This window comes from Palaemon carinicauda, chromosome 28, assembly GCF_036898095.1.
Source record: "Palaemon carinicauda isolate YSFRI2023 chromosome 28, ASM3689809v2, whole genome shotgun sequence".
Taxonomy (NCBI): domain Eukaryota; kingdom Metazoa; phylum Arthropoda; class Malacostraca; order Decapoda; family Palaemonidae; genus Palaemon; species Palaemon carinicauda.
Genome location: NC_090752.1, coordinates 40,896,994 through 40,923,772, shown reverse-complemented (window position 1 = coordinate 40,923,772; position 26,779 = coordinate 40,896,994). Strand labels below are relative to the sequence as shown.

General features: G+C 42.1%; 1 protein-coding gene across 2 annotated transcripts in view; it reads left to right on the top strand.

The window, feature by feature from the left end:
- The window catches only part of LOC137621518 (serine/arginine repetitive matrix protein 2-like), a 143,516-nt gene that overhangs the window by 46,370 nt on the left and 70,367 nt on the right, over positions 1-26,779 (top strand). For both annotated transcript variants that reach the window (XM_068351872.1, XM_068351873.1), the window contains exons 3-4: positions 15,326-15,492; positions 25,604-25,774. In XM_068351872.1, coding sequence (XP_068207973.1) covers positions 15,326-15,492; positions 25,604-25,774 — 338 coding nt within the window. The remainder of the gene's footprint in view (positions 1-15,325; positions 15,493-25,603; positions 25,775-26,779) is intronic.

The following is a 26,779-nucleotide window of genomic DNA, read 5'->3' as shown; positions in this document are numbered from 1 at the left end:
AAAATATAAACCATAGTTTTTTCCTCCATTTTGCAATGGAATTGTCAGGGTTTAAGGGCCAAGTTTGAAGAACTTAAGCTCCTTATTCATGAGCATTCCCCTATAGTTATATGTCTACAGGAGAGCAAACTTGATCATAATAGGACATCATATGATCACCAAGTAGGGAGCCATGGCGGAAGTCTCATATATGTTCTTTGAGACGTTCCCCAAATATCTTTTTCTATTTGTACACCTCTGCAGGTAGTGGTTATTCAGATTGATATTGGGAGAAAGTATATAATTTGTTCTCTGTACTTGCCTCCAAATGGTAACATTTTGTATGATAACTTAGTGGAGGTGATTCAACAACTCCCTCAACCTTTTCTTTTACTTGGAGATTTGAATGGTAAACACCTTTTTGGGGTGATGTTTTAGCAAACAGTAGGGGAAATATTATATCATCAATTGTGGAAAGTGAAGATGTGGGACTCCTTAATACAGGGGAGCCCACACACTTTCATGTCCAGACAGGTACCATGTTATGTTAAGCTCTAATTGCCTTCTGGATTTCGATTGGAGGACATTAGATGATTGGCATACTAGCGATCATGCACCAATCATTATAAACACCAAAAATGGTCCACCTTTACAGAGATCACCACGATGGAATCTTGACAAGGCGGACTGGGATAAATTTCGTGAGCTAAGCGAAATTGAGGGGGATGCAGAACAGTTTGAAAATATTGATGATGGCATAGACTTATTGAATGGAACTCCCCATACAGCAGGGGTCAATTCAATTCCCAAAACAACAGGATTATTCAAATGACAACCAGTCCCCTGGTAGTCTTCAGAACTAACTGCCCTGCACAGAGCCACAAGAAGATCCCTTAACACGATTGCGCAGACGCCGTACTGATAACGATTTAATTACATACAAGAAGTAGAGTACAGTTCCATCGTGCCATGAAAGAAGCTAGGCGCCAGTTATGGGTGTCTTTTGTTTCCTCCATTAACAGTAGAACACCACCATCTTCTGTGTGGAGGAAAGTAAAAAAGATAGCTGGCAAATTCACCCCCAACTGTGGGTTGGGGGTGAATTTGTTGAAAGTGAAAGGTCATTATGTGACTGGAGCAACTGACGTTAGCAATGCCCTGGCTGATCATTTCTCAAATGTATCATGCAAGTGTGTAGCAGCCCCTGGTCACCAGCGTAGGGACGTTGAAGAATGGAAAGTTTTAAATTTTGCAACAGGAAGGGAGGAGTCATACAATTCTCCTTTTACTGAAAGAGAATTTGATTCTGCCCTTTCCACTTTTAATGATACAGTCCCTGGACCCGATGGAATGCCATATACAATGGTTATACATGTACCAGTTAATACAAAGTTTATTTTAAGTATTATTGATAGAATATGGCAGGATCAGAGTTATCAAAGTGTTGGGGAACTAGTCATTATTTCAGCCTTTTTAAAACCGGTAAGGATAAGTTTTTAGCAGCAAACTATCAGCCAATTGCATTGACATCTTGCTTATGTAAGATCATGGAGAAGATGGTCAATGCAAGACTGATGTGATACGTGGAAAAGAAAGGTGTTTTATCCCGTATCCAGTGTGGATTCAGAAAAATGCACTCAACAACTGATATGTTGATACGACTTGTCTTCTATTTGTGAAGCCTTTGTTTCCAAACAGCACCATTTAAGGTTTTTTTTGTTTTTTTTTTTACCTTGAAAAGGCATATGATACTGCATAGAGATATGGTAGAGTTTTTTCAAGTGAGAGGGGGAAACTCTATCAGAGAGTAAATGTAGAGGAGGAGGAGTTCCTCAGGGTAATGTGGTGAGTGTAACCCTGTTTGCACTAGCAATTAATAGGATATCCTCAATCATTCCCCAAGATATTCTCTTAACATTATTTGTGGATGATCTCTCCATATCATATGCTGGAGCTAGAATGGCAATGGTTGAGAGAAAACTACAACTCACAGTTGACAAAATTATTCAGTGGGCTGATGTGAATGGGTTCAAGTTTCCAACAAGCAAAACTACTATTGTTCATTTCTGTCGTATCCAGGGAGTACATCCAGATCCGAATATGTACAGTACATGAAAGGTCAACAGATCCCATGTGTAGGTGAAGCTAAATTTTTCGGATTTATTTTTGATTGTAGGCTTACATGGGTTCCTCACTTACAGGCATTGAAAGTTAAATGTCTTGAGGCTCTCAATCTTTTAAAAGTATTCTCCCATACATCATGGGGGCCAGACCGTAAAACAATTTTGAAAATTATACAAGGCCTGAATTTTTTCCAAAATTAGTTATGGGTGTGAAATATACTCCTCAGCCACCCCAATCCGATTAAAGATATTAGACTCAATACATCATGTTGGTATTAGATTGTCTACAGAAGCGTTTAGAACCTCACCTATCCCAAGTCTCCTTGTTGATGCTGGAGAGTTACCTCTAGACCATTACCGAATGTCTTTCATTATTCGGTATTGGTTCTGGTTACTAAGACTTCCTAACTCTTTAGCCTTTCAGACTGCAAGCCTTGTAAGGCATTCAACATACTTTAAGTTGCACCCTAAATCTCCTAACCTTATGGCTTTTGGGTAAAACAACTATTAAACAGTCTTGATATAATTAGAGGTAAGGTGCTTCCATTTAAGATATCATCAACCCCTCCGTGAAAATTACCAGAGATATCTTTTTGTAAATATTTTATTGGTGTTGAAAAAAAACATGACTGAATTAGAAGCTAGGTCTCTTTTTATGGAACATGTTGAAGAACATAGGGAATCAACTTTTACATATACTGATGGCTCCCAATCTGATGCTACCGTTGGATTTGAAGTATATAATAGTTCTTTTAACTGTAGAGGTGCACTTCCTCCAATATCTTCCATATTTTCTGCTGAATTATATGGCATACTAACTGCTATTGAGAAAATAGCGTTAGAAGAGGAGGGCAATTTTACCATTTATAGAAGTGTCCTTCAAGCTTTAGAAGGTTTTAATTTTAGTAATCCTTTAGTTTTAAAGATTTTAGAGTTGCTTTTAATTATTGGCCTAAAAGGTATAACAGTTTGATTTTGCTGGGTTCCAGCACACATAGGTGTGTCTGGAAATGAAGAGGCAGATTCACTGGCAAAGAGTGCTGCAGCTGAGTTGCTACCTGGAAGGTATCCCATTCTCGGTATTGATTTTTTACCAGCAATTAAGAATTCTATTTATAACAATTGGCAACGGCATTGGTATAGTTTAACCGAAAATAAGATGAGAGAAATTGTGATTGTTATATCCCCATGGAGATATAATGGGATGCCCCGAAAATGGGAAACTACTCTTTTTCGTCTCCGCATTGGTCACACTCGGATGACACACGAGTTTCTACTAGTTGGCCAACATCAACTATATTGCGATGACTGTTTAATACCCTTGACAGTGAGGGATTTGTTGACTGAATGCCCCACTTAATGCACAGAAAGAAATAGATATCTTTATGAGGCTCAGGGTGAGGATAGCAGGTTCATCCTTGCCAAGATCCTTGGACATGATGTGTCGTACAATGCTAGTGGCATTTTAGAATTTATATCAGAAGCAGGTCTTCTTAATGCTATTTAACTTTTATAACATATTTACTTTTCTGTTTTTAATTGAATATTCTTTTAATCTTTATTTATATTAAACAATATCGGTGTCAGTGACCTTTGATGTCAGGAAGCCAGAGAACTTTAAATCATTCATTCATTCATTCTTCTTCTCTAGTTCTCTATGAGACACGAGCTAAAGACGGGCCGGTAAGAAGCTTGCTAAACGAGAATCTCATCCTAGGAGTTGACCTCCTCGGTTTCCCGGATTTGACGCGTCCCACAGATGCACCAAAGAAAGGACGGGAGGCTACATATGGTACTACACTTTCTCAAGGCTCTGGTTAGAGCATGGATGGTACTATCTATTAAATCTCCTTGAGATGCAATCTTCCTTCTTTCGGGAAGGATCGCTTACACTGGCAACAAAGGTTGGCCTTCTTTCTTGTCTACAGGAAATACTTCCTCACCTGTGTCGGTCTCCCTTCAGGAGATTCCTTCTACGGGATTTTGAATTATCCAATCCCCCTTCTGTGGGGGACTCCCTCACCCAGCCTCTGTTCAGAGGTCTTCCTACTTATGGAAGAAATTGCTGATAGCAGTGACAGGTATTGGTCTCCTTTTCCGCCTGTGGAAGAAGACTTTTTTTTTCACCTGTTAGGCTCCCTTTGGGGGATTCCTCCGTGGGTAAATGGTCTCTCTCATCCCCCACCTTCGAGCAGGTTTCGTTGTCGGCAATCTTGTCTCGTCAAAGGACTCGGCTAATCCATCAGACTTGCCTCGCCAGCAAGACTTGTCTTGCCCAACAGAAACGTTTATAACTCCTGGCAGAGTTCCCATGGAGAACTTTCCTTACGAGACAATCTATTCTGATAACCACAAGTGAGAATGTTTCACAAAGCCTAGTTGTTCCGTGACTGGAATATAAACATACGCTATTTATAGGGGTAATACTTTGGGCAAAGCTGAAAGGACGAGCCATTTAAATTTAGCTAGGGTTAACTACCTATCCCGCCAGTAGGGGGCTAGCCAGCTACCCCTCTTATTCACACACCTGTGACTGTGCTTCACTTTGCTTTTGGCTCTGATGGAGAATGGTTGTTGCCGCTCTTCCTCCTTGCTCTTATTTGGGACTTCCATTAATCATTACTTTTTGTCTTTTTCTTTACAGTGTGAGTGTGTGATCTTTCCTGCTGCCCATGCCTATCTGGCCTGTTCCTGAGGGCTGCACCTGCAGTACCCTTGTGCAACGTTGTGACGAGAACAATAAATGTACTGAATGTCTGGAGGGGTCTGCCTCCCGGTGGGAAAGGTATGGGTGTCGGCAAAAGAAGAAGGCCAAGCAGGATTTTTCTTCTTAGAAGGTTCCTTCGAAGCAGAAGAAACCCAAGGCTTCTTTCACTTCCCGACCTTCCTCTGAAGCTCCTGCTGAAACGGTTTCTTCCAGGGAACCGTCGAGTTGTAATGTAGACCACTTAACTCCTTGATAATCTTGGCTCTTGAGAGACGGTGATGCTTCTCCTAGTGAAGCAGCTTGGATCTCCCCTCGAAGGAATCCTTGTCTTTCTCTTCATTTTTACAGGTCTGGCTGTCCCTTGGTTTGCCTGGCCCTCCTCCTAGGGAGGCTCTGCTGCAGCTGATTCATCGAGGCACTGAGTTGCAGCGTTCGTCAACTTCGAACGTTGACCCGATGACCTTAGTCGACGTCATGGTGCCGGAGGGCTCTTCTGCTGTCCTGCCAGCAGACTATTCATGTATCATCATCTGCTGCTTTTGCCATCGCCGAGGACTGCGCTCCCCTCCCTTGCTGACCATCCTTCAGGGGTGGAGCAAAGTCCAAGGCATGTCTCTCTTGCGAGTGTTCCCTCTTCTCTTTCGCGAGAGACTCTACTCATAGAGAATCCTCTTGGGAGGCCTGCTCTTGATAATCCTCCCCCTAAGGCACTTCGTTATTGTGGTTGTAGACCACACCGTACTCGTCCGCTTCTTTGCCCTAGAAATGCTCCTTTACCATCAGTGAAGAAACCCCTCTCTGGCTCGTTGGCGCTGCCTTCCTCTTCAGAGGAACCTTATTGTCCTGGCTCGTCTGGTTCCCGACCTCCGCCTGTTGCTTCAACTTTGCCGGCTCGTCAACGAACCTCGGTTCGTGACTCCCCGCCGAAGGATCTCTCGCAATCCTCTCCAAAGGATGTTTGCCCTTCTAAAGGGCACATCCCTTCACTGACTCTTCGTTCAGCTGCTAGCCGACCACCTGTTCACCAGTCCCCCGCTCTCCGATCTTCTGCTAAGCGTTCGCCTGCTCGTGGGGCACCTGCTCAGCATTCACCTGCTAGTCAGGCACCTGCTCACCGCCCTGCTCATCACGAGGCGACTGCTCGCCGATCACCAGCTCGTCAATCGCCTTCTTGCAGATCTCCTGCAAAATGTTTGCCTGGTCATCAGGCACCTGCTCAGCGTTCACCTGCTCATCAGGCACCTGCTCAGCGTTCACCTGCTCATCAGGCACTGTACCTGTTCACCGCCCTACTGCTCGCCGATCACCAGCTCGTCAGTTGTCTGCTCGCCGATCACCAGCTCGTCAGTTGTCTGCTCGCCAGTCCTCTTCGAAGGGATCTTCTCCATCTCGACGATCTCAGGATCACCGTTCACTATTTCGCTGGTCCTTTGACCGCAAATTGGCTTCACGTAGACGTAGAGGGTGTGCCACCAAAGGTGAGTAGTCACCATCAGTCTCGCGCTTATCGCCAGCCATTGCTGGCTCCCAAGCAGCAGGAACGCAAAGGTTAGAGCCTTCCCAGGTCCTCCCCACAAAGAACTTTGGGTCTTTGATGGGAAAGGGCAAGATTCCTCCACACCGTTCACCGTTGCCCTTTTCCCCTCCCGCAAACTCATAAAAACTCAACCGCCGGGAAGGAGGAAAAGTGCAAGCCGCAGATATTTTCGATAACGAAGCTGCCTGCCCCAAGGAAGGTATTGACATCCCTGCATTCAAGGCTACATAATCTTCATCTTCAGAGATGAAGACTCCTCATAGAAACCTGTTAGCTTTGATCCCTACATGGGAGCTCTGAGACAGCGCCTCCATCAGCAGACAACTGTGATTTGGAGCCTTGGTCAGGGCAGTGACACATGCTTGCGTGCCAGGTATGCTTCCTTAACGCCCTGTGGAGGCTCCCGGGGTTTCCCTGGAGGAGCCTGACTTGTCTTCTTCCCCAAAGCAAAATCCATGGTTTCGTCTCCCCTGAAGAGGAAAAGAGGGGCTCTGGATGTCATCACATTGCCAAGGGTCAAGCTGACTCCAGTCAGGGCTTCGAGGGTAGAGGCTAACCCCGCTGTTTCCTCTCCCTCTCGACCTCTTGCTTCTTCGTCACCCCAGCCAAGAAGCACCCGGAGGGAAGAGCCTTTGTCTGACTCTCCCCTGCCATCCCCGATGGAGAAAGCCCAACAAAACTACAGTGTAACAACCTAGGAACTTTGAAGTTTCAAAATTTCCCACTATGAGTGTCTAACACAAGATCATTTCATCGAGACCTTCTTTATTGGAGACCTTTTTCCCTCCTAGGAGGGAGTCAAAGGACTCCAATACGCTGCCCAAATCCTCGTCTAGGATTCCGAGACCTGCAGAGGTGGTCAGACCTTTAGTCAGCCAACCCGGTATCGACCACGACCCACCCCGAGACGAGATCTCGGCGGTGGACGATGAAGAACACGCTGCCAGTCCCGCATTGGAAGGTGACTAGAGAGAGTTGTAACATGTCTTTTGGCATGCTCTGGCTTCCATGAGGAGCCCCAAAGTCCAGTGGAGCCTTGCCCTAGACTCAGGGGCTGAAGAGTGCTTGGCATAAGATTGCCTCACAACTCTTGAGTTCTTGGCATCATTCTGATCAGGCTCGTCCTCCAAATTCCTGCCAACTCCGGGTGTCCAGCAGAGGAGGTATTATGAAGTTTTGGACGAGTCTTGCACCACTCTTTAGAGGAGTTGTTGGAGGGGGTCTCGCTGGAAAGGCTTTCCAGTTGTCAAGTTTCTTTCTCGGCTTTGGAGATCCTGAACCAGGAGGTGGCGACGAAGTACGCCATGCAGGCTACTTCGTGTTTGGATTTTTGGTTGGGATCCGTAGGGGTCCTGGTACGGATTGAGGATTTTTCCAAAGAAAGTACCAGGAATGCGATGGAAACCTTTCTTCTCTTGCGTACCCAGACCATCGAGTTCCTGGCCCACCAAGTAGTGAACTTGTGGGCCAATGCCATCCAGAAGCGAAGGGACTCAGTAGCCGAGAGATTCCGTCACCAGGTCCCTAATGCCGAGATTGCAAGGCTCTGGAATTCCTCTCTGGAGGGTTCCTCCTTGTTTGAGCCTAAGGACATTGAACTGGCTGTGGAGAGATGGAAGAAGTCTCGCCAAGACTCCCTCCTCCATAAGGACCTGACATCCCAGCCCTACAGACCATCAGCTCCTCCGCAGCCCAACCAACGCAAATCTATGACTAGCAAAACGGCAGCAAAAGAAAAGGTGTCCAAGAAGCCCTTTCCTACTAGGCAAGCAAAGGCACCAAGTGCTCCCGTGGAGGGAGACAGCATAGGGGTAGCAGCCGTGCCTGCATAGGCTAGGGTAGGCGATCCCCTTCTTGTCCACTAGGGGGGATGCCTACAACGCTGTCGGATGAGGTGGATGCAGCTTGGGGCCGAACCCTGGACGATCTCCGTGATTTTTTCAGGGTATCGTGTCCTGTTCATTTCATCTCTCCCTCCACTGATCAAGAATCCAACTACGATAAACTCCTTTGAGATGGGATCAGCAAAAGGGTTGCCAAAGTCCACACCATGTTGGAGAAGTGTGCTCTCCAGGATGTCCTTGATGACTCCCCAGGCTTCTTCAGTCGACTCTTTCTTATGAAAAAGGCGTCTGGAGGCTGGAGACCAGTCAACGACCTCTCTGCTCTGAACAAGTTTGTCAAACAGATTTCGTTCAGCATGGAGACGGCAGACATGGTTTGACAAGCAGTAAGACCACAGGATTTTATGTGCACGCTAGACCTAAAGAACGCATACTTCCAGATCCCAATCCATCCGTCTTCTAGAAAGTATCTGAGAATCAGTCTAGACAACAAGAAATACCAGTTCAAAGTGCTGTGCTTCGGTCTTTCCACAGCATCCCAGGTTTTCACGAGTGTTCGCCTTAGTGTAATCTTGGGCCCACAGAATCGACATCCGTCTCCTAAGTTACCTGGACAACTTGCTGATACTAGCAGACTCGGTGGCAACCCTTCTTCAGCACCGAGACAAACTTCTGAGGCTTTGCCAAGATCTGGGTATTATGGTAAACCTCGAGAAGTCATCCCTGCTCCCTGCTTCCCACTCAAAGACTGGTATGCAGTACCTAGGGATTATAATAGACACCAACCTCTACAAAGTCTTCCCATCAGACGGCAGGGTAGTGAAGCTGAGGAAGGTCGTAACACCTTTTCTTAGACAAGAAAAGTTCCCAGCCCAGAAGTGGCCATCTCCTCCTACACCTATCATCTCTGACTTTTCTAGTTCCCAACGGCTGCCTCAGGAAACGATCACTCCGATGGCGACTAAAGTCCAACTGGAATGAGGCCTTTGATTTCCCGGACATTCTGATCTCTATGTGATCAGAGGAACGAATGGATCTCAAGTGGTGGGACAGACTAGAATCTGCTAAAGGGTGTCGATCTTCTCGTCTTTCCCCTGGATTTGATGCTGTCTTTCGACACATCAAAAGAAGGGTGGGGGGGCCTAAGTGCTGCATCACATGACCTCAGGCCTTTGTTCAGAGTTCGAAAATTACTTTCACAAAAATCTCCTTGAGATGAAAGCCATCTACCTGGCACTTAGAAAGTTCCATCGATTCCGGGCAGGTCCCTCAGTGGTGGTGTTGAGCGACAACACCACAGTATTGGCTTACATCAGCAAGCAAGGAGGTACTTTTTCGAAGCCCATATCCCATGTGGCAGTAGAGATACTGAAATGGGTGGAAGTCCACTCGGTCTCCCTATCAGCTCGCTTCAATCCTGGCGAAAGGAATGTGCTCGCCAACAACCTGAGCAGAGCAACTCAGATAGTGGGTACCGAATGGTCTTTAGACCATCTTTTAGGCAACAAAGTCGTGATTTTCTGGGGTTCTCCTACTGTGGATCTGTTCGCAATGTCCCTGAACTAAAGGTTCCCATTATACAGCTTCCCACTCCTGTACCCCAAACGTCTCTGGTAAGATGCATTCCAGTAATGATGGGACAACAGAGATCTGGGTGAAAGATAAATAGTCAAGAAGAACTGGGCACTGGGCACCACCCCTTAATTTTATACTGGGCTAGGGGACCCAGCTAAACCCTCAGAATTTCCTATTATTATTCATGAATGATATCGTCTCACTTATACAAGTATGCACGGTGTCCTGTATGAAGAGCAGCAGCATGCTTTCTGTGTAGGGTGTTTCTTTATTTCAAGGTACAGTAATTGAACTTTAGGAGAGGAAGAAAACTAACAACATTAAATTTCATGGGCTGGGACATAAAACACCCTCTGGGAGGAAATGTATCGAAAAGGTTATTGATAAAATTATGTAATTAAAAAAAAAAAATGATACAATGATGAGAAAATACAGGTCTTCAATGTTGAATGAACTTCACCAGCAATAACTTCAATGGACTAAAAATGAAAGATTTGGACACTCCTATTTTTATACAAAGCCAGGAACAGTTTATTCAGTAAGCCACACATTTAGTGAAAAAAATCACCCACAATTGTTCAATAAAGTTTCTATATTTCTAAAGCTAATCTCAGTATTTGTGTGTGCAGCTTAGAATTGTCCTCCTCCGCCAGGCCAATTCACAGTAATATTGTCCCGTCAAATTTACTCAAATTTGGGATTTTTTTTTTTTCAGTATTAAAATTCTATTGCATGCATAATACTTTTGTGTCTTTCAAAGGCAATTTTACTTTCATCTTTTTGTTTATCATACTGAACAATACACGTTCTACAGATGCTAACTCACTCTAAGATTTGCACATCACACACTACACTCATATATGAAAAGTATTGGTCTCTTGGTTATGTTTACTTGTGTTTTATAAAGTGCAGGTTGAATGGTATTTGAGAAGTAATGACTGGAGATAGGAACTTTAGCTACTTTGTATTTGTTGTGTCTCAAATTTCACTTTTGGTTTCTTTGGTGAAATATACTACAGTACACAGCCTTGTTTTCTATATATCCGGTAGTTTTCCCTTGACGATCTTGCCCAGCTTCTCAACGACCTGGTCATCCATGTTTTGTAAGTTTATATGTCAAAGTGAATGGATTTAATGCATTTTTTATGTTATTGGCGAAATATTTCTGCAGATACGACACACTATATGATAATCACAAATACAAACACACTAGTGTAATAAACCTTCAACAATGTTTTTATTCTTCACGTTAGTAAGTTTACCCTAGATTTAAGTTTAGCAATGGCACTGTTCTAACTACTGTGGTGCGCCTGATCTCTAAAACTGACTAACATATGGGCTGCTCAGAATGACTGCAGGATTCAGGAACTGTAAACTTCAAAATGTGATTTTGTTTTTCTAGACCTAAAACCAGATCTTGAAAACCCTACTGGGTGTAGGGATTGTTGCCAGCCACCTCCTAAGAAAACAAAGAAATCAATTTTGAAAATGATGGATAGGAGCTCAACAAATTTAAAAAAAAAAGATGATAATACAAACAAGAATGAAAAAAATTCAAATTGTTTTTTCTTAATTTTTTTTTTTCTTTTCAATTCCCTCCAGTAACTCTACAATCCATCTCAAAATTGTCTCATGACTCGCAACAACCCCTACACTAAAAATCTATGTAATTCCAGTTAGTACATAGTATATTAGGTACATCATTTGACAGTTCAGTGATAGGAAAATATATTTGTGGTGGGAATAGATGATAAATCATAATAAACAATGGATATACATAAAAGCTAAAAATTAGATTATCATTCATCCTTTCCAACAAAGCTCCAATATCACAATATAATACATCACAGTTATTATTACAGTCAACATTATTACAGGCATACACAGTCATAAAACTATCCAGGAAAAAGAGAACTGACATTCATTTTAATCAAAAATTAGTTTAATAGAATACAAAACTTATTTCTTTTGGACTATTACAGTACAATCAAAATTTACTAAATCTAACATAACTTTGTCACAGTCAAGGAAATTTACAACAATTAATTTTTTTGACATTTACCTCAATGTGGGATTGGAAACAAAAATACAGAAATTAATTATACAATAAACTTGAAATAAAAATCTTCTGCTCTGTACTTAATTCAATGGGAGATTTATAGTTCTGAGTCTCAAAATTCTGTCTTGGGACATACGTTGGGATTCGGCAACCTGTTGGCGAACCCTATTAATTTCTCACAGCACTGGAGACAGGCTAAGCCAGTGACTCTCCAGGTAGAAGCGGGGTGTCTTTAACCTATTGATAACCTCCCTAACAGTTGATATTTGTGGGTTAATGACATTCTCTGATACGTACCAGAGACTGAATCGGTAGACTCAGAATAGGACAATAATAATCCCGAAAAATCAGGCAATGACCTGGGATAAAGCTCCGCTTTACAAGACCTAAACAGAGATGGTACGTTCAGGTTGGATACTCCCAGCCGCGAGTTCCGACCGGTGTTTCCATCTTCCATCAGAATGACTGAAAGGGTTTGAATTCTGAGGGGACTCAGGAGTGGGGGACAACTCCCTTTCAGCAGTTTTCGTTTGAACAACCTCTGCAGGTAGTAACCACTTCCCTTGTGTAACCAAATATACAGAAGTTTACTGGTATATACTTATACCTGTCCCCAACACCTCCTGTGAGGTAGGCCTTGGGAAACGTCTATTTATGTGTAGGGTTCCTATTTAAACTAGGAACATTCTTACCTAGAATTTCATATGATATCTTTCACAACTAGACCTACTTGTGTTTCTCAGGCCGTAATAATACTCTTGTATTGATAAGCGAGGTGGCAAGGTTTTCCTCGATTACAGTCTAATACTGGACTAGGTAAACCCCGGGTCAATGACTAAGCCAGTAGTCAAACTAACCATCCTTCTAAGAGCGTGTCATCCACATAAATAACGAAGGTTTGTTAGTATGAGAACAAATGACAAATTCGGAAATAATTTGTATTTTTTCCTTAACTTATACAAAACTGTACTTTTTTTATATAAATTAACCCACCATCACCTGTCCCCCAGTAAGTCCTGCCTGCAATCAAAAAGTGACGAAGCTCCCAGCTGTGAGAGTATATATAGGTGGCTGGGTACCCGCAGCCACCCCCCCTGCCTACCCACTTAAGTGGTTAGGTAGGGTTGCCACCTCGCATTTCAAATCTAATGGCTGCCTTCCAGCTCCGCCAAAAGTATATCCACATAAATCACTACAGATTTTTTGTATTAATTAGGGAAAAATACAAATTATCTCCGAATTTGTCATATTGATACATACATAAATATACCAAGGCACTTCCCCCAATTTTGGGGGGTAGCCGACATCAACAAATGAAACAAAACAAAAAAGGGGACCTCTACTCTCTACATTCCTCCCAGCCTAACATGGGACTCAACCGAGTTCAGCTGTTACAGGTAGGGTGCCACAGCCCACCCTCCCACATTATCCACCACAGATGAAGCTTCATAATGCTGAATCCCCTACTGCTGCTACCTCCGCAGTCATCTAAGGCATCGGAGGAAGCAGCAGGGCCTACCGGGACTGCGTCACAATCGCTCGCCATTCATTCCTATTTCTAGCACGCTCTCTTGCCTCTCTCACATCTATCCTCCTATCACCCAGAGCTTCCTTCACTCCATCCATCCACCCAAACCTTGGCCTTCCTCTTGTACTTCTCCTATCAACTCTTGCATTCATCACCTTCTTTAGCAGACAGCCATTTTCCATTCTCTCAACATGGCCAAACCACCTCAACACATTCATATCCACTCTAGCTGCTAACTCATTTCTTACACCCATTCTCACTCTCACCACTTCGTTCCTAACCCTATCTACTCGAGATACACCAGCCATACTCCTTAGACACTTCATCTCAAACACATTCAATTTCTGTCTCTCCATCACTTTCATTCCCCACAACTCTGATCCATACATCACAGTTGGTACAATCACTTTCTCATATAGAACTCTCTTAACATTCATGCCCAACCCTCTATTTTTTACTACTCCCTTAACTGCCCCCAACACTTTGCAACCTTCATTCACTTTCTGACGTACATCTGCTTCCACTCCACCATTTGCTGCAACAACAGACCCCAAGTACTTAAACTGATCCACCTCCTCAAGTAACTCTCCATTCAACATGACATTCAACCTTCCACCACCTTCCCTTCTCGTACATCTCATAACCTTACTCTTACCCACATTAACTCTCAACTTCCTTCTCTCACACACACTTCCAAATTCTGTCACTAATCGGCCAAGCTTCTCTTCTGTATCTGCAACCAGTACAGTATCATCCGCAAACAACAACTGATTTACCTCCCATTCATGGTCATTCTCGTCTACCAGTTTTAATCCTCGTCCAAGCACTCGAGCATTCACCTCTTTCACCACTCCATCAACATACAAGTTAAACAACCACGGCGACATCACACATCCCTATCTCAGCCCCACTCTCACCGGAAACCAATCACTCACTTCATTTCCTATCCTAACACATGCTTTACTACCTTTGTAGAAACTTTTCACTGCTTGCAACAACCTTCCACCAACTCCATATAACCTCATCACATTCCACATTGCTTCCCTATCAACTCTATCATACGCTTTCTCCAGATCTATAAACGCAACATACACCTCCTTACCTTTTGCTAAATATTTCTCGCATATCTGCCTTACTGTAAAAATCTGATTCATACTACCCCTACCTCTTCTAAAGCCACCCTGTACTTCTAAGATTGCATTCTCTGTTTTATCCTTGATCCTATTAATCATTACTCTACCATACACTTTTCCAACTACGCTTAACAAACTAATACCTCTTGAATTACAACACTCATGCACATCTCCCTTACCCTTATATAGTGGTACAATACATGCACAAACCCAATCTACTGGTACCATTGATAACACAATACACATATTAAACAATCTCACCAACCATTCAAGTACAGTCACACCCCCTTCGTTCAACATCTCAGCTCTCACACCATCCATACCAGACGCTTTTCCTACTCTCGTTTCATCTAGTGCTCTCCTCACTTCATCTATTGTAATCTCTCTCTCATTCTCATTTCCCATCACTGGCACCTCAACACCAGCAACAGCAATTATATCTGCCTCCCTGTTATCCTCAACATTCAGTAAACTTTCAAAATATTCTGCTCATCTTTTCCTTGCCTCCTCTCTTTTTAACAACCTTCCATTTCCATCTTTCACTGTCTCTTCAATTCTTGAACCAGCCTTCCTTACTCTCTTCACTTCTTCCCAAATAAATTTTTAATTATTCAAGAACACCTCCTTTTATGCTATAGAGTAACCAGAGAAAGTAAGAATTAAGAGGATATAAATACATTTAACAAATACTCTCAAATACTCCAAATAATAATTTCACTTGATTGTTGGAAGATAATGTACAGTTCATACACCGTAGTTAGTACATTATAAAGACAAATATTTGTTGTATTGCATCTTTTATTTTCCAAAGATGTCAGTTTTTTATTTTCTATGTTGCAGATTCATCAGTAAATGAAATTGTAGAGACCTTGGTGGAACAGCTTTTGAATGGGACAACCAATGTCAAGACAATGAATGCACCCAGATTTAACAAGTTCCTCAGACAGCTTTTGACTCATTATTGCAGCCTAGAAACAACTAAACAGAGCAAACACACACTGTGTGAGGTAAGATGATGTTTTTGTACAAGATGTTTTGATGCACTTTCCTTTATATATAAATAATTTCCTCAGATTAACTAAAAGTTGATGAATTCAACATATTTTAAATTATAAACTAAACTGGTTATGGGTAAGAAAAAAGGGTAGGTCAATTGCAATAAAAATTGGAGTACTTTACACTCTACAATACAGTAGATCATCAATAATATGTCACAAATCGTCGGAAACATATATGTTCACCATTCTTTTTGTTTTTCCACTTTATTATAGCTTAGAAATAATAGCCTAAAAGTTACCATATATATCATAGCTGTTAATATCACAAATAATTAGAAAATATTACCCAGCCTTTATAATTTGAAAGCTAGCTTACATTCAAGAATACAGTATTCTTTTACCATTTACTGGTGAGATATTTTGTATTTGTTCCGACACTAAATACAAACCATTTTGTTCTTTATTAGGGAATATACTTTCGGCGAAGCTGGAAGACTAAGCATAAGAGACTTTTAGCGAGGTGTAACTACCACACTGCTAGTTGGGGGGGGGGGGGGGCGGTTATGGGTATGGGGCTAGTACCACCTATCCCTCTCACACACACACACACACTGATGTTTTTTCTTTTCTTTTTCTTTTGGCTCGGCTTAGAGTGGACGTTCATCTCTCTTTGCCTGACTGCCATATTGGCTAATAATTTTCTGCTTTCTCTTTCCAGGTTTGAGTGTTACTTCTTCCAGTCATCATGCAGACTTGTTTAGGACCTGAAGAGCGCAAATGCGGCACCTTCTTGTTCTCGGTTGAAACCAACCCCATTCGTTGTGTTTGGCCTGCAGAGGACAACCTTGTACTCAGGATGACACCTGTAAGGAGTGTTAGGAGTGGTCTTCCTCCCAGTGGGAGAGCTTTGGACAGCGTCTCAAAAACACATCAAAGAGGTATTCTACTCCTTCAGGGTCATCCTCGAAGTCGAATAAACCTCGGGCTACTTCAATCCCTTGATCTCTTCCTGAAGCTCGTTCTTGCTCGGTCTCCCCAGGGGATTGATCGAGTAGGAGTGTTAACCCTTTAACTCTAGGACAACCCTTTGGTTCGAAGGACACTGCCGTTTCCCCTTAGTGAAGCGCCACTGCCCCTCTCTGCAGGAGAGTCTATCTCAATTGACGATTTATTTCAGATTTGGCCTTCCCTTGGTGTCGCTGGTCCTCCGTCGAAGTAAGGTTTCGTCGAGTTTTTGCAGATGGGAGCGAAGAGGAAATGCACACCTGATTCCTTTGAGGTGAAATTGGATCCTCGTTCAAGGGACTTGGAAGGCTTCGTGCCGGAGGAGTTCCCTGCTTCCACATTCAGCGCTGTGTTGCCAGATCCGAGTTCTCCACCTTCACCTGCTGCTGATGACAGTGCACACCTGGTTCTGAATACGCTTGGACATGATGTGTCATATAATCCTAATGACATTTTTAGATTTATATCAGAATCAGGTCGTCTTAATGCTATTTAACTTTTATAACATATTTACTTCTAGTGGCATTTTTAGATTCATATTATTATTATTATTATTATTATTATTACTTACTAAGCTACAACCCTAGTTGGAAAAGCAGTATGCTATAAGCCCAGGGGCTCCAACAGGGAAAATAGCTCAGTGCGGAAAGGAAAAAAGGAAAATAAAATATTCTAAGAAGAGTAACAACAATAAATATCTCCTATATAAACTATAAAAACTTTAACAAAACAAGAGGAAGAGAAATAAGATAGGAGAGTGTGCTCGAGTGTACCCTCAAGCAAGAGAACTCTAACCCAAGACAGTGAAAGGCCATGGTACAGAGGCTATGGCACTACCCAAGACTAGAGAACAGTGGTTTGATTTTGGAGTGTCCTTCTCCTAGAAGAGCTGCTTACCATAGCTAAAGAGTCTCTTCTACCCTTACCAAGAGGAAAGTGGCACTGAACAATTACAGAGCAGTAACCCCTTGGGTGATGAAGAATTGTTTGGTAATCTGTGTTGTCAGGTGTATGAGGATAGAGGAGAATATGTAAAGAATATGCCAGACTATTCAGTGTGTATGTAGGCAAAGGGAAAATGAACCGTAACCAGAGAGGAGGATCCAATGTAGTACTGTCTGGCCAGTCAAAAGACGCCATAACTCTCTAGCGGTAGTATCTCAACGGGTGGCTGGTGCCCTGGCCAACCTACTACCTTATCAGAAGCAGGTCTTCTTAATGCTACTTAACTTTTATAACATATTTACTTCTCTGTTTTTAATTGAATGTTCTTTTAATCTTTATTTATAATGAACAATATCGGCGTCAATGACCTTCGATGTCAGGATGCCAGAGATCTTCAAATCAATCAATCAATTTGAGTACGCTCAGCCTGCGGAGGAGCCAAAGTATGAGGCATGTTCGTGTACCGCTGCGGGGTCATCCTTCCTGCAGTGGTCTTCGTCACATGGTACTTCGAGACGGCAACTGGCTTCGCCCATAGCTTTCTCTAGCCCTTCAGAGCGTGGTTCAGTGAGTTTTATGTGCCCCACCCTATCCCCATCCTATTCTTATTACTGAGTACCGGAGTGTTCACTGTTCCTAACGGGGAATCCAGACCATCGCCAAAAGACGTTCAAAAACTTTAGATAATATGGTGAGTTATGGAAATTGGGCGGTAATCAGTTGGACTTGAGCTACCACAAACACATTTACATAGAGGAGTGATATTACCAATTCTCTAACAAGTGCTAACAGCTCCTCTTCTTGCTAACTTGTGCAAAATAACAGATAACTTTGGAGCTAAGAAATCTGTAGTCTTTATAAAAAACAAAGGAAAAAAACCATTTGGGTCTACACCTCCATAAGCATCAAGGTCCATCAACAGAGCTTTAATTTCACGAGATCGAAAAGCTAAACTAGTTAGTCTAGCCTCAGGAAAACAGGAATGAGGAAGTTCAAGTTTTTCATTACTCTGTTTTAAACATCTGACTTACCCGATGGATATATATATATAGCTTAAGGGGACCGTCCGCCATGGGGTATTGACATAACAACTTTCAGAAATCGAAAATCGTTTTATTGCTTCTATGTATGCGTAAACATGTCGTACTGTACATACTCCCCAGAAGTTTCAGCCAATTATTTTTACAAATAACGAAGATATAGAGCTTTTTAAATGATGACGTCATCCTTACTGTGTCGTCTGCATGACTGAGTTTGACAAAATCGTCTTTGTGTGTTAATTTTGCATATCTATAGCGGTTTTTCACTTATATTTCGAGCTATCGTACGTCTGGCAGAAATGGAAGGCATTGGTAGAGTGTAGATGAACGAAATCTACTCCTACAATAACAGAAGCCAAAGTTTCCAAAGATGTATAGAAGTTATAATGTATGCGTTTGTTTACTTGAAGTTCGTATGTACATTGTGTTTCCACAACGCCCTCGGGAACGTTATAGCAAGGCCAATGTTACCTAAGGTTATAGAAAGAACAAATAGTCAATCATTTTTCCAAACAATGAAGATATAGCGGTCTTTGAATGATGACGTCATCCTTATGGCGTCGTCTGTATGACTGAGTTTGACAGATGCGCAGTTCTCTCTCTCTCTCTCTCTCTCTCCTCTCTCTCTCTCTCTCTCTCTCTCTCTCTCTCTCTCTCTCTCTCTCTCTCTCTCTCGAATTATTTACCACTGCCATTTATACAAATACTTTTATTCTCTCTCTCTCTCTCTCTCTCTCTCTCTCTCTCTCTCTCTCTCTCTCTCTCTCTCTCTCTCTCTCTCAAATTATTTACCACTGCCATTTATAAAAATACTTTTATTCTCTCTCTCTCTCTCTCTCTCTCTCTCTCTCTCTCTCTCTCTCTCTCTCTCTCTCTCTCTCTCTCTCTCTCTCTCTCTCTCTAATTATTTAAAACTCCCATTTATACAAATACTATAATAACAATGTTCAACTCTCTCTCTCTCTCTCTCTCTCTCTCTCTCTCTCTCTCTCTCTCTCTCTCTCTCTCTCTCTCTCTCTCTCTCTCTCAATTTGAACTGCCATCTATATCAGCCAAATGCTCTCTCTCTCTCTCTCTCTCTCTCTCTCTCTCTCTCTCTCTCTCTCTCTCTCTCTCTCTCTCTCTCTCTCTCTCTCTCTCTCTCTCTCTCATGTTTCAAAATCCCGTACTTCTGGCAGAAATGAAAGGCATTGGTAGAGGGTAGGTGAATGAAAACTACCAGCTACAAAAACATCAGCAAAGTTTCCAAAGACATATAGAAATTATAATGCATGTGTTTATTTACTTGAAGTTTGTATGTTGATTGTGCTTTCACAACGTCCTCTGGAATTTTATAGCAATGCCAATGTTACATAAGGTGATAGAAAGAACAAAAAGTAAGTGGAGAACAAGAAAAAAGAACCAAGAAAGAGGAAAACATGGATAAGAGTACAAAGCTGAAACCTGCCAACCAAAACACTGGCAACAATTAGAGATCGCTGGCAACTCATAACATAGGAATAGTAAACTGAGGGTTCAAATACCTCGTTTAGGGTGCAGTTATGTAGGAATAAACAATAAAAGTTATCATAATAATATTATCTTGATTTCTTTTAGAAAAGAAGCGAAAGTTTGCTGCAACTCTTTGGGAGCTCATAACTCAAAAACATACTTATTCCCACTTAGGTACATTTTTCTCACTTATTTGTTGTTCGATATTAGAGAGAAAGATATCGTTGAAAAGAAGAATAAAAATCCCACAATTCTGCCAGACAAAATTTTGATTTTCTTTTTACATTTTTTTTCACGATTATTTTCCGTCTAGACGAGGAAAAAAAAATAAAAATTCATTAAAAAAAAACCAAGGGAAAATCGAAATTCTGTCTGACAGAATTGTTCGGTTGTTAGAGTAGTTTTTGTGGTATAAGTTTCGATACAATTGGTATTATAGTAGTGGGAAAAAATGTACCTAAATATTTTTTTTAAATCATGATTTTTGCTAATAAATCCAAAAGTTTTTGATTAAATGACTTGAAATTTTTATATGATGAAGGTATTATATATGTCTAAAACATATGTAGAAATTGTGTAATTTGGATCATTAGAAAAAAAAATGACGGACATGGCGGACGGTCCCCTTAAGGAGTTGACTCCTAGGAAACAAGACATCACTACCTCGGTTAGAGTCTTGTAGGAGGAACGGATTGACGATCTCTTTTCCCTTATTTATCTTTTAGAGGAATTCTCTTATGAGAGGTTCCTAAGATCCTTCTTCCTTCAGTTGACTCTAAGAAACTCAATGAGAGTTTTTTCTGAAGAGTTTCCAATTTATTTTGTGCCTGCTGTTCCTCTTGCCGCCTTCAGAGTTTTCGCTAAGGAAGGCATCAAAGGAGTCTCTGTTTACTAAGATGGTGCTGTCTCGATCATCTAATAGAGTTTTGAGGGTGATGGGAGACTGGATGCATTCCAAGTATTCCAAGAAGGTCTAGCCACGTTAAGATCGAGGACCTTGTGGCAGCCCCACAAAGACTTTTACAGCCCCCTGGTTGGATCGCTAAGTCTCTCAAGGAATGCAGGTAAATGAGGCATGAAAACCTATGAAGCCAGCTTCCTTATCAGGTATGCCAGGATAGCAAGGGTGGAGGTCTAGCCACGTTAAGGTCGAGGACCTTGTGGCAGCCCCACAGAGACTTTTACAGCCCCCTGGGTGGATTGCTGAGTCTCTCAAGAAATGCAGGTAAATGAGGCATAAAAACCTATGAGGCCAGCTTCCTTATCAGGTATGCTAGGATAGCAAGGGTGGAGGTCTAGCCACATTAAGGTCGAGGACCTTGTGGCAGCCCCACAGAGACTTTTACAGCCCTCTGGGTGGATCGCTGAGTCTCTTAAGGAATGCAGGCAATGAGGCAGGATAACTTTGAATCAGAAGTCAGAATTGAGGTACGCACCACCCCTTTCTCTTCCTCTCTTCTCCCTCAAGAGTTGGTCAAAGACACAGGTTTTGGTTTCTAAATCAGCAAGAAAGTTTCTGCATACTTTTTCTCTAAACCGCACAGACAACAGTAGGAGCCAGACTTAACTACTTCTGGCGAGCCTGGAAGAGGAGAGGAGCAGACCTTTGGTCCGTGCTATTACTAAAGGATGGATGCGAAATCTTTTTCTTAGTGAAACCTCCTTTATTAGTTACTCTGATAGACCTCTCTGCCAAATAGAGAGAGGAGCCAAAGAGACAGACTATGCAACATCAAATGTGTCTCTTTTTGGAGAGGGAGGATATTGTCTGGTCCTGGATGTAACTGCTCTCAACGCCTTAGTTCAGAAGTCAAAGTTCTTCATGGAGACATCGAAATCAGTCCTTACAGCAGTAGGAAAGGTCCACTGGATGGTCTCTTTAGACCTCCAGGATGCTTACTTCCACACCCTCATCCATCCGAACTTCAAGCAATTCCTGAAGGTTCATGTATAGGAGGAAGTTGTCCAGTTTTGGGCTCTTTGTTTCGGCCTTAGCACCATCCCTCGAATAGGTGGTGCGCCTGCTAGGACCTGTCGTTTTTCTAACCATAGACCTCTTCCAGGCTCCCTAAACCCTGGGAGAAGGAATGTCGAACGTTCTAACCATAGACCTCTTCCAAGGAATGTCGACCATGGACCTCTTCCAAGCTCCCCAACCCCGGGGAGAAGGTATGTCAAATGACAAAAGGAACCGAGAGGCTTTAGCTCCCGAGCAGAAGCCTCCTCAAGCATTCCTTTTGATGCTTCCCAGGACGCTCACCTTCATCATAGGAAAGGTGAGGTAAAAGTTTTTTTTCGTCATCTTCGGATGACGCAGAGACGAGGCTGGCGTCAAGCTTCCAGACCTCAGAAGAGGAGGGTGGACACTGTCAATCAGCGTCCTATCACGACACCGCAAGCTTCTGGTTGTAGTCTTGGGAGCAGTCCTGAGCGTTTTTTCATTCTACCGAAAAAAGCTCTCCTACCAAACGTCCTTTAAGGATGTCGGCAACTGTCAAGAAACGTCCATCTCGCCCAGTTGCAGGACAGCTGTCTGAGCCTGACATGACCTCGGTTTAGGCTCCTCTCCACCATCAGACTGGTTATCGTCCTCTGGACGCTCTGCGTGTTCTTTAAACGGTGTGAAAAGAGAGCTTGTGGTAGACGTGATGTCCCCTGTACCACAACATGTTGACCCAATTTCATTATGCTGCAAGATATGCAACGGAAACTCTCTTCGCTCATGCTAGTTTATTAACCGGCGAACAACAAGAGAGTAGCAGGCCTGGATCCTGAGCGTCAGGTAACTCCACACCTGGACGCCAAGCGTCGTAAGGCTACTAGTTGAGAGGTTCTTGATGACGAACGTCTTTACAACTCCGCCGTTAAATGTCGTGTTTTAGCCACTTTAACTGAAGGAGTCAAGCGGACAGACGTGACATCGAATGTCCACCTAACGTGACATCGACCGTCCACGTATCGTGACGTCGAGCATCCAGCAGAACGTGACGAGGAGCATCCAGCTAACGTGACGTCGAGCGTCCAGCAAGATGTGACGTCAAGCATCTAATGGGACGCGACGTCAAGCATCAAGTAGAATGCGATGTCGAGCGTCAAACAGCTCGTGACATGTACATGTACGCATTTCTACCGTTCAAATTCATTACAAAGTGATGCAAAAGTGTGTGTCACACAAAAGGACGGAGTGACTCTAGTGGCCCTCTTTTAGTCCTCAGAGAGTGGTTCACAGAGGTACTGGAATGGATGGTAGACACTTCAAGAAGTCTTTCATTAAGAGTAGATCTACTCTAACAACCCCACTTGGAAAGGTACCATCAAAATCTCCAAGCTGTTCATCTAACTGTCTTCAGATTATCGAAAAACTCACAAGAACTAGAGGTTTTTTCGTAGGAAGAAGCTAGAGCTTTTGCAGGAGCAAGGAGGACTTCTACCATCAAGGTTTATCAATCCAAGTACGAGGTTTATAGAGAGTGGTGCAGAGTCAACTCTCTTTCCTCGTCCAGTACTGTACTTCCATAACTCAGATTTCTGACTTCCTTTTACATCTTCGAAGGAAACGCAATTTTGTCATCTTCTACCATCAAAGGATACAAGAGTATGTTAGCAATCATATTCATGGCACAAAAACTTGGACTTTTCTAATGTTAAAGACCTATAGAAACTTCTCAGATCGTTTCAAACATCAAAGCAACAGCTCCAGGATTCACCAGTTTGGAATCTGAATATTGTCCTGAAGTTCTTTATGAGTGACAGGTTTGAGCCCTTGCATTCAGCTTCATTTAAGGCCCTCACGATGAAGACTATTTTTGGTCAGTCTGGCAACAGCTCAAAGAGTCAGTGGGATTCGTGCTTTTAGCTAAAACGTTGATTTTTTCGAGATAACAAAGCTATCTGCTCATTGCAGATAGGCTTTCTCGCCAAGAACGAACGCCCTTCTCAACCTTGGCCCAAGGCTTTTGAGATTCCGAACCTTTCGGATGTGATTGGCGAGGAGTTGGAGGGAGTCCTGTGCCCAGTAAGAGCCCTGAAGTTCTATCTGGACTGTACGGAAGAGTTGCGAGGCAAGTCGGAAGGTCTTTGGTTCTTGGTCTAGAAGTCCTCGTTCCAGATGTCGAAGAGTGCACTTTCATTCTTTTTCAGGCTCTTAATAAGAGAGACTCATGCACATTGCAGTGAGGCAGACCTCAAGTTTTTGAAAAGCCAAGATGCAAGAAGTTAGAACTTTAACAACTTCGGTGGCCTTCAAGCAGAATAAATTGTTGCAAATCATTAAGGACACAACCTTTTGGAGGAGTAATTCTGTGTTCGCTTCACATTATTTTGAAACGTTTCCAGACTCCTTATGAGGACTGCTTCACTCTGGGACCATTCGTAGGAGCGAGTGCAGTAGTGGGGGAAGGATCCACTACTACGTTCCATAATCCTAATACCCTTTTCTTCTCTTGGAACTTTTGTATTTTTATGGTTGTTCGTGGAGATTGCAAGTCTTTCACAATCATTGATTTTAGTCAAGTTGTCATTTTGTTCCTTGAGAGTGCCCGGAACAAGGGTATTGGAGGAGGTCCTGTTAACATAGAGGTATTTACACCGGTTTGACAGCTCCTAGAGGTCTTCAGCCTCCTGGGTGGATCGCTGGATCTCATAAGGAAAGCGGACATAATGAAAGTATTCATTGAAGTCCGCTTCCTTATCAGGTACGAACCCTTAAGGTTTATTAACTCTTAAGTAAAATTCCAACAATGTTGGCTGTCTCTGACCCTCCACCAAGGATGTCAATCAGCTATTATATAACCACCGGGTAAGTTTTGTGTTTAAAAATTATATTTTCATAATAAAATCAATTTTTAAACATACTTACCCGCTGGTTATATAAATTTAATTCCCTCCCTCCTCCCCTCTAGAGACATTCTATGGGAATGGAGAATCTGAGGAATAATGGGATGGTTCTAATACCTTCGCCAGAGGGCGTGCAGGTGTTACACCTGGCTACTCAATCTGCGATTGCCGCGAGTTTTGAATTTCTGCCGGGCATCAGAGACTAAAGCGATATTTATATAAGTATGTTTAAAAATTTATTTTATTATGAAAATATCATTTTACATGTGAATTTTCAAGCCAGTGTGTGGTATTTTAATGGCTTTTGTTTTTTTTTTATTCAAGCCTGTTCTGTATGTGGTGTTTTATAATTCTACATAAGTACCCAGGAATATTGCTTCCATGAAATTCCAGGACCTTCTCACCAATAATCAAATAAGCAAAAGTCAAGGTCTGATTATGCATACTCAAAAGTTTGTACACACTTGAATATAACATTTATATTATGGAAAAATCTTGACTTGTGGAGTTTATTAACAACATTGGAACTAAACAATGTTGTCATACAAAGAGTTTTTTTACCCAATTAATTTTAAACAAACCCTTTATTTTAGGACAAGGTTTTACTTGATATTTTCATGTTATATACTATATTTTATTATGTTTTGATAATGATTTTTATGCCATACTAGATATGCATTATGATGTCCCACAATGCGAGAATTGTTTCTCCCGCAAAATTCTTATTGTAAGGTATATTACTGTAATTTTGTGTTTGACCCTATTTTCAATATATACTTAGTACGCTTGTCTTTTTTTTACAGAAAGCTGTTGAATGGGCACGAGAAAGGAAAAGTGTGAACCTCAGGCATGAACTTGAGCTTACATTGATGTCGTTGTATTATGCTACCAAGCACTACAAGAAAGCAGAAACAATTGCAAATGCATTGTATTCTGAAACTAAGAAATTGCAGGATAAAGAGAAAACAGTTAAGGTAAAAATATTGAGGTGTCATTTACATTTTGTTTCAAGTTTTAAGGTATTTCTTTGATTAGGTACATTATTAAGAACATATAGTTTTTATTTCAAGTTCAGGCAAGATAATATTTTAGATAATGTATTCACATTAACTTTCATTTAGATTGTGAGATGCATATGAAAATCTTACAGTAGTACTGTCCAAGGAAAAGTAGATAATCTACATACAGTATTAATGTCAGATAGTTTTTATAAGTATGAAAAATCACCAGCGTATTTTCATGGATGTTGAAAAATGACAAATTTGAAAGTAATTTGTATATTTCTAACGTACACAAACCTGGAGCTATTTATTTGGGATTATCTTTCGACAACGCTGGAAGACTAGGCATTAAGACTTTTATGCGAGGAGGCAACTATCTGAGCGGTAGTGTATTTGAGCCACTTTTGATTGAAAGCAGGACTTACTATGGGGGACAGGTGATGGCGGGACAATTTGTATAAATAGATCCAGGTTTATATACATCAAGAAAAATACAATTTACTTTCAAATTTGTCATTTGTTCCAACACTACTGCAAAACTTATGCTATTTATTAGGGATGATTCACTCATTAGGAGGGTGGAAGTGCAACCACTGGCTTGGCCATTGACCCGGGGTTTACTCGTACGGGCTTGGCCTGTAACTGAGATAAACCCTGGCACCTCACTAAAAGTTTGTGCATCGCTTGAGAAACCTGTGTGCGTGTTTTAACTAGCAATGTTACTGTCTAGGTAACATATTCTGAGATAAAACAGGAATGTTGGTATCAACCATAGACGTCTCCCAATACCCCGCCTCGCTGGGAGTGTTGGGTACGTAAGCAGTATTAAATCTAGACTAGGTTACACAAGGGAAATGGTTTTTACCTGCAAATAGGATTAAGGATAAAACAGAATGCAATCTTTGAAGTACAGAGTGGTTTTAGAAGAGGTAGGGGATGTATGAATCATATTTTAGTTAGGCAGATATGCGAGAAATA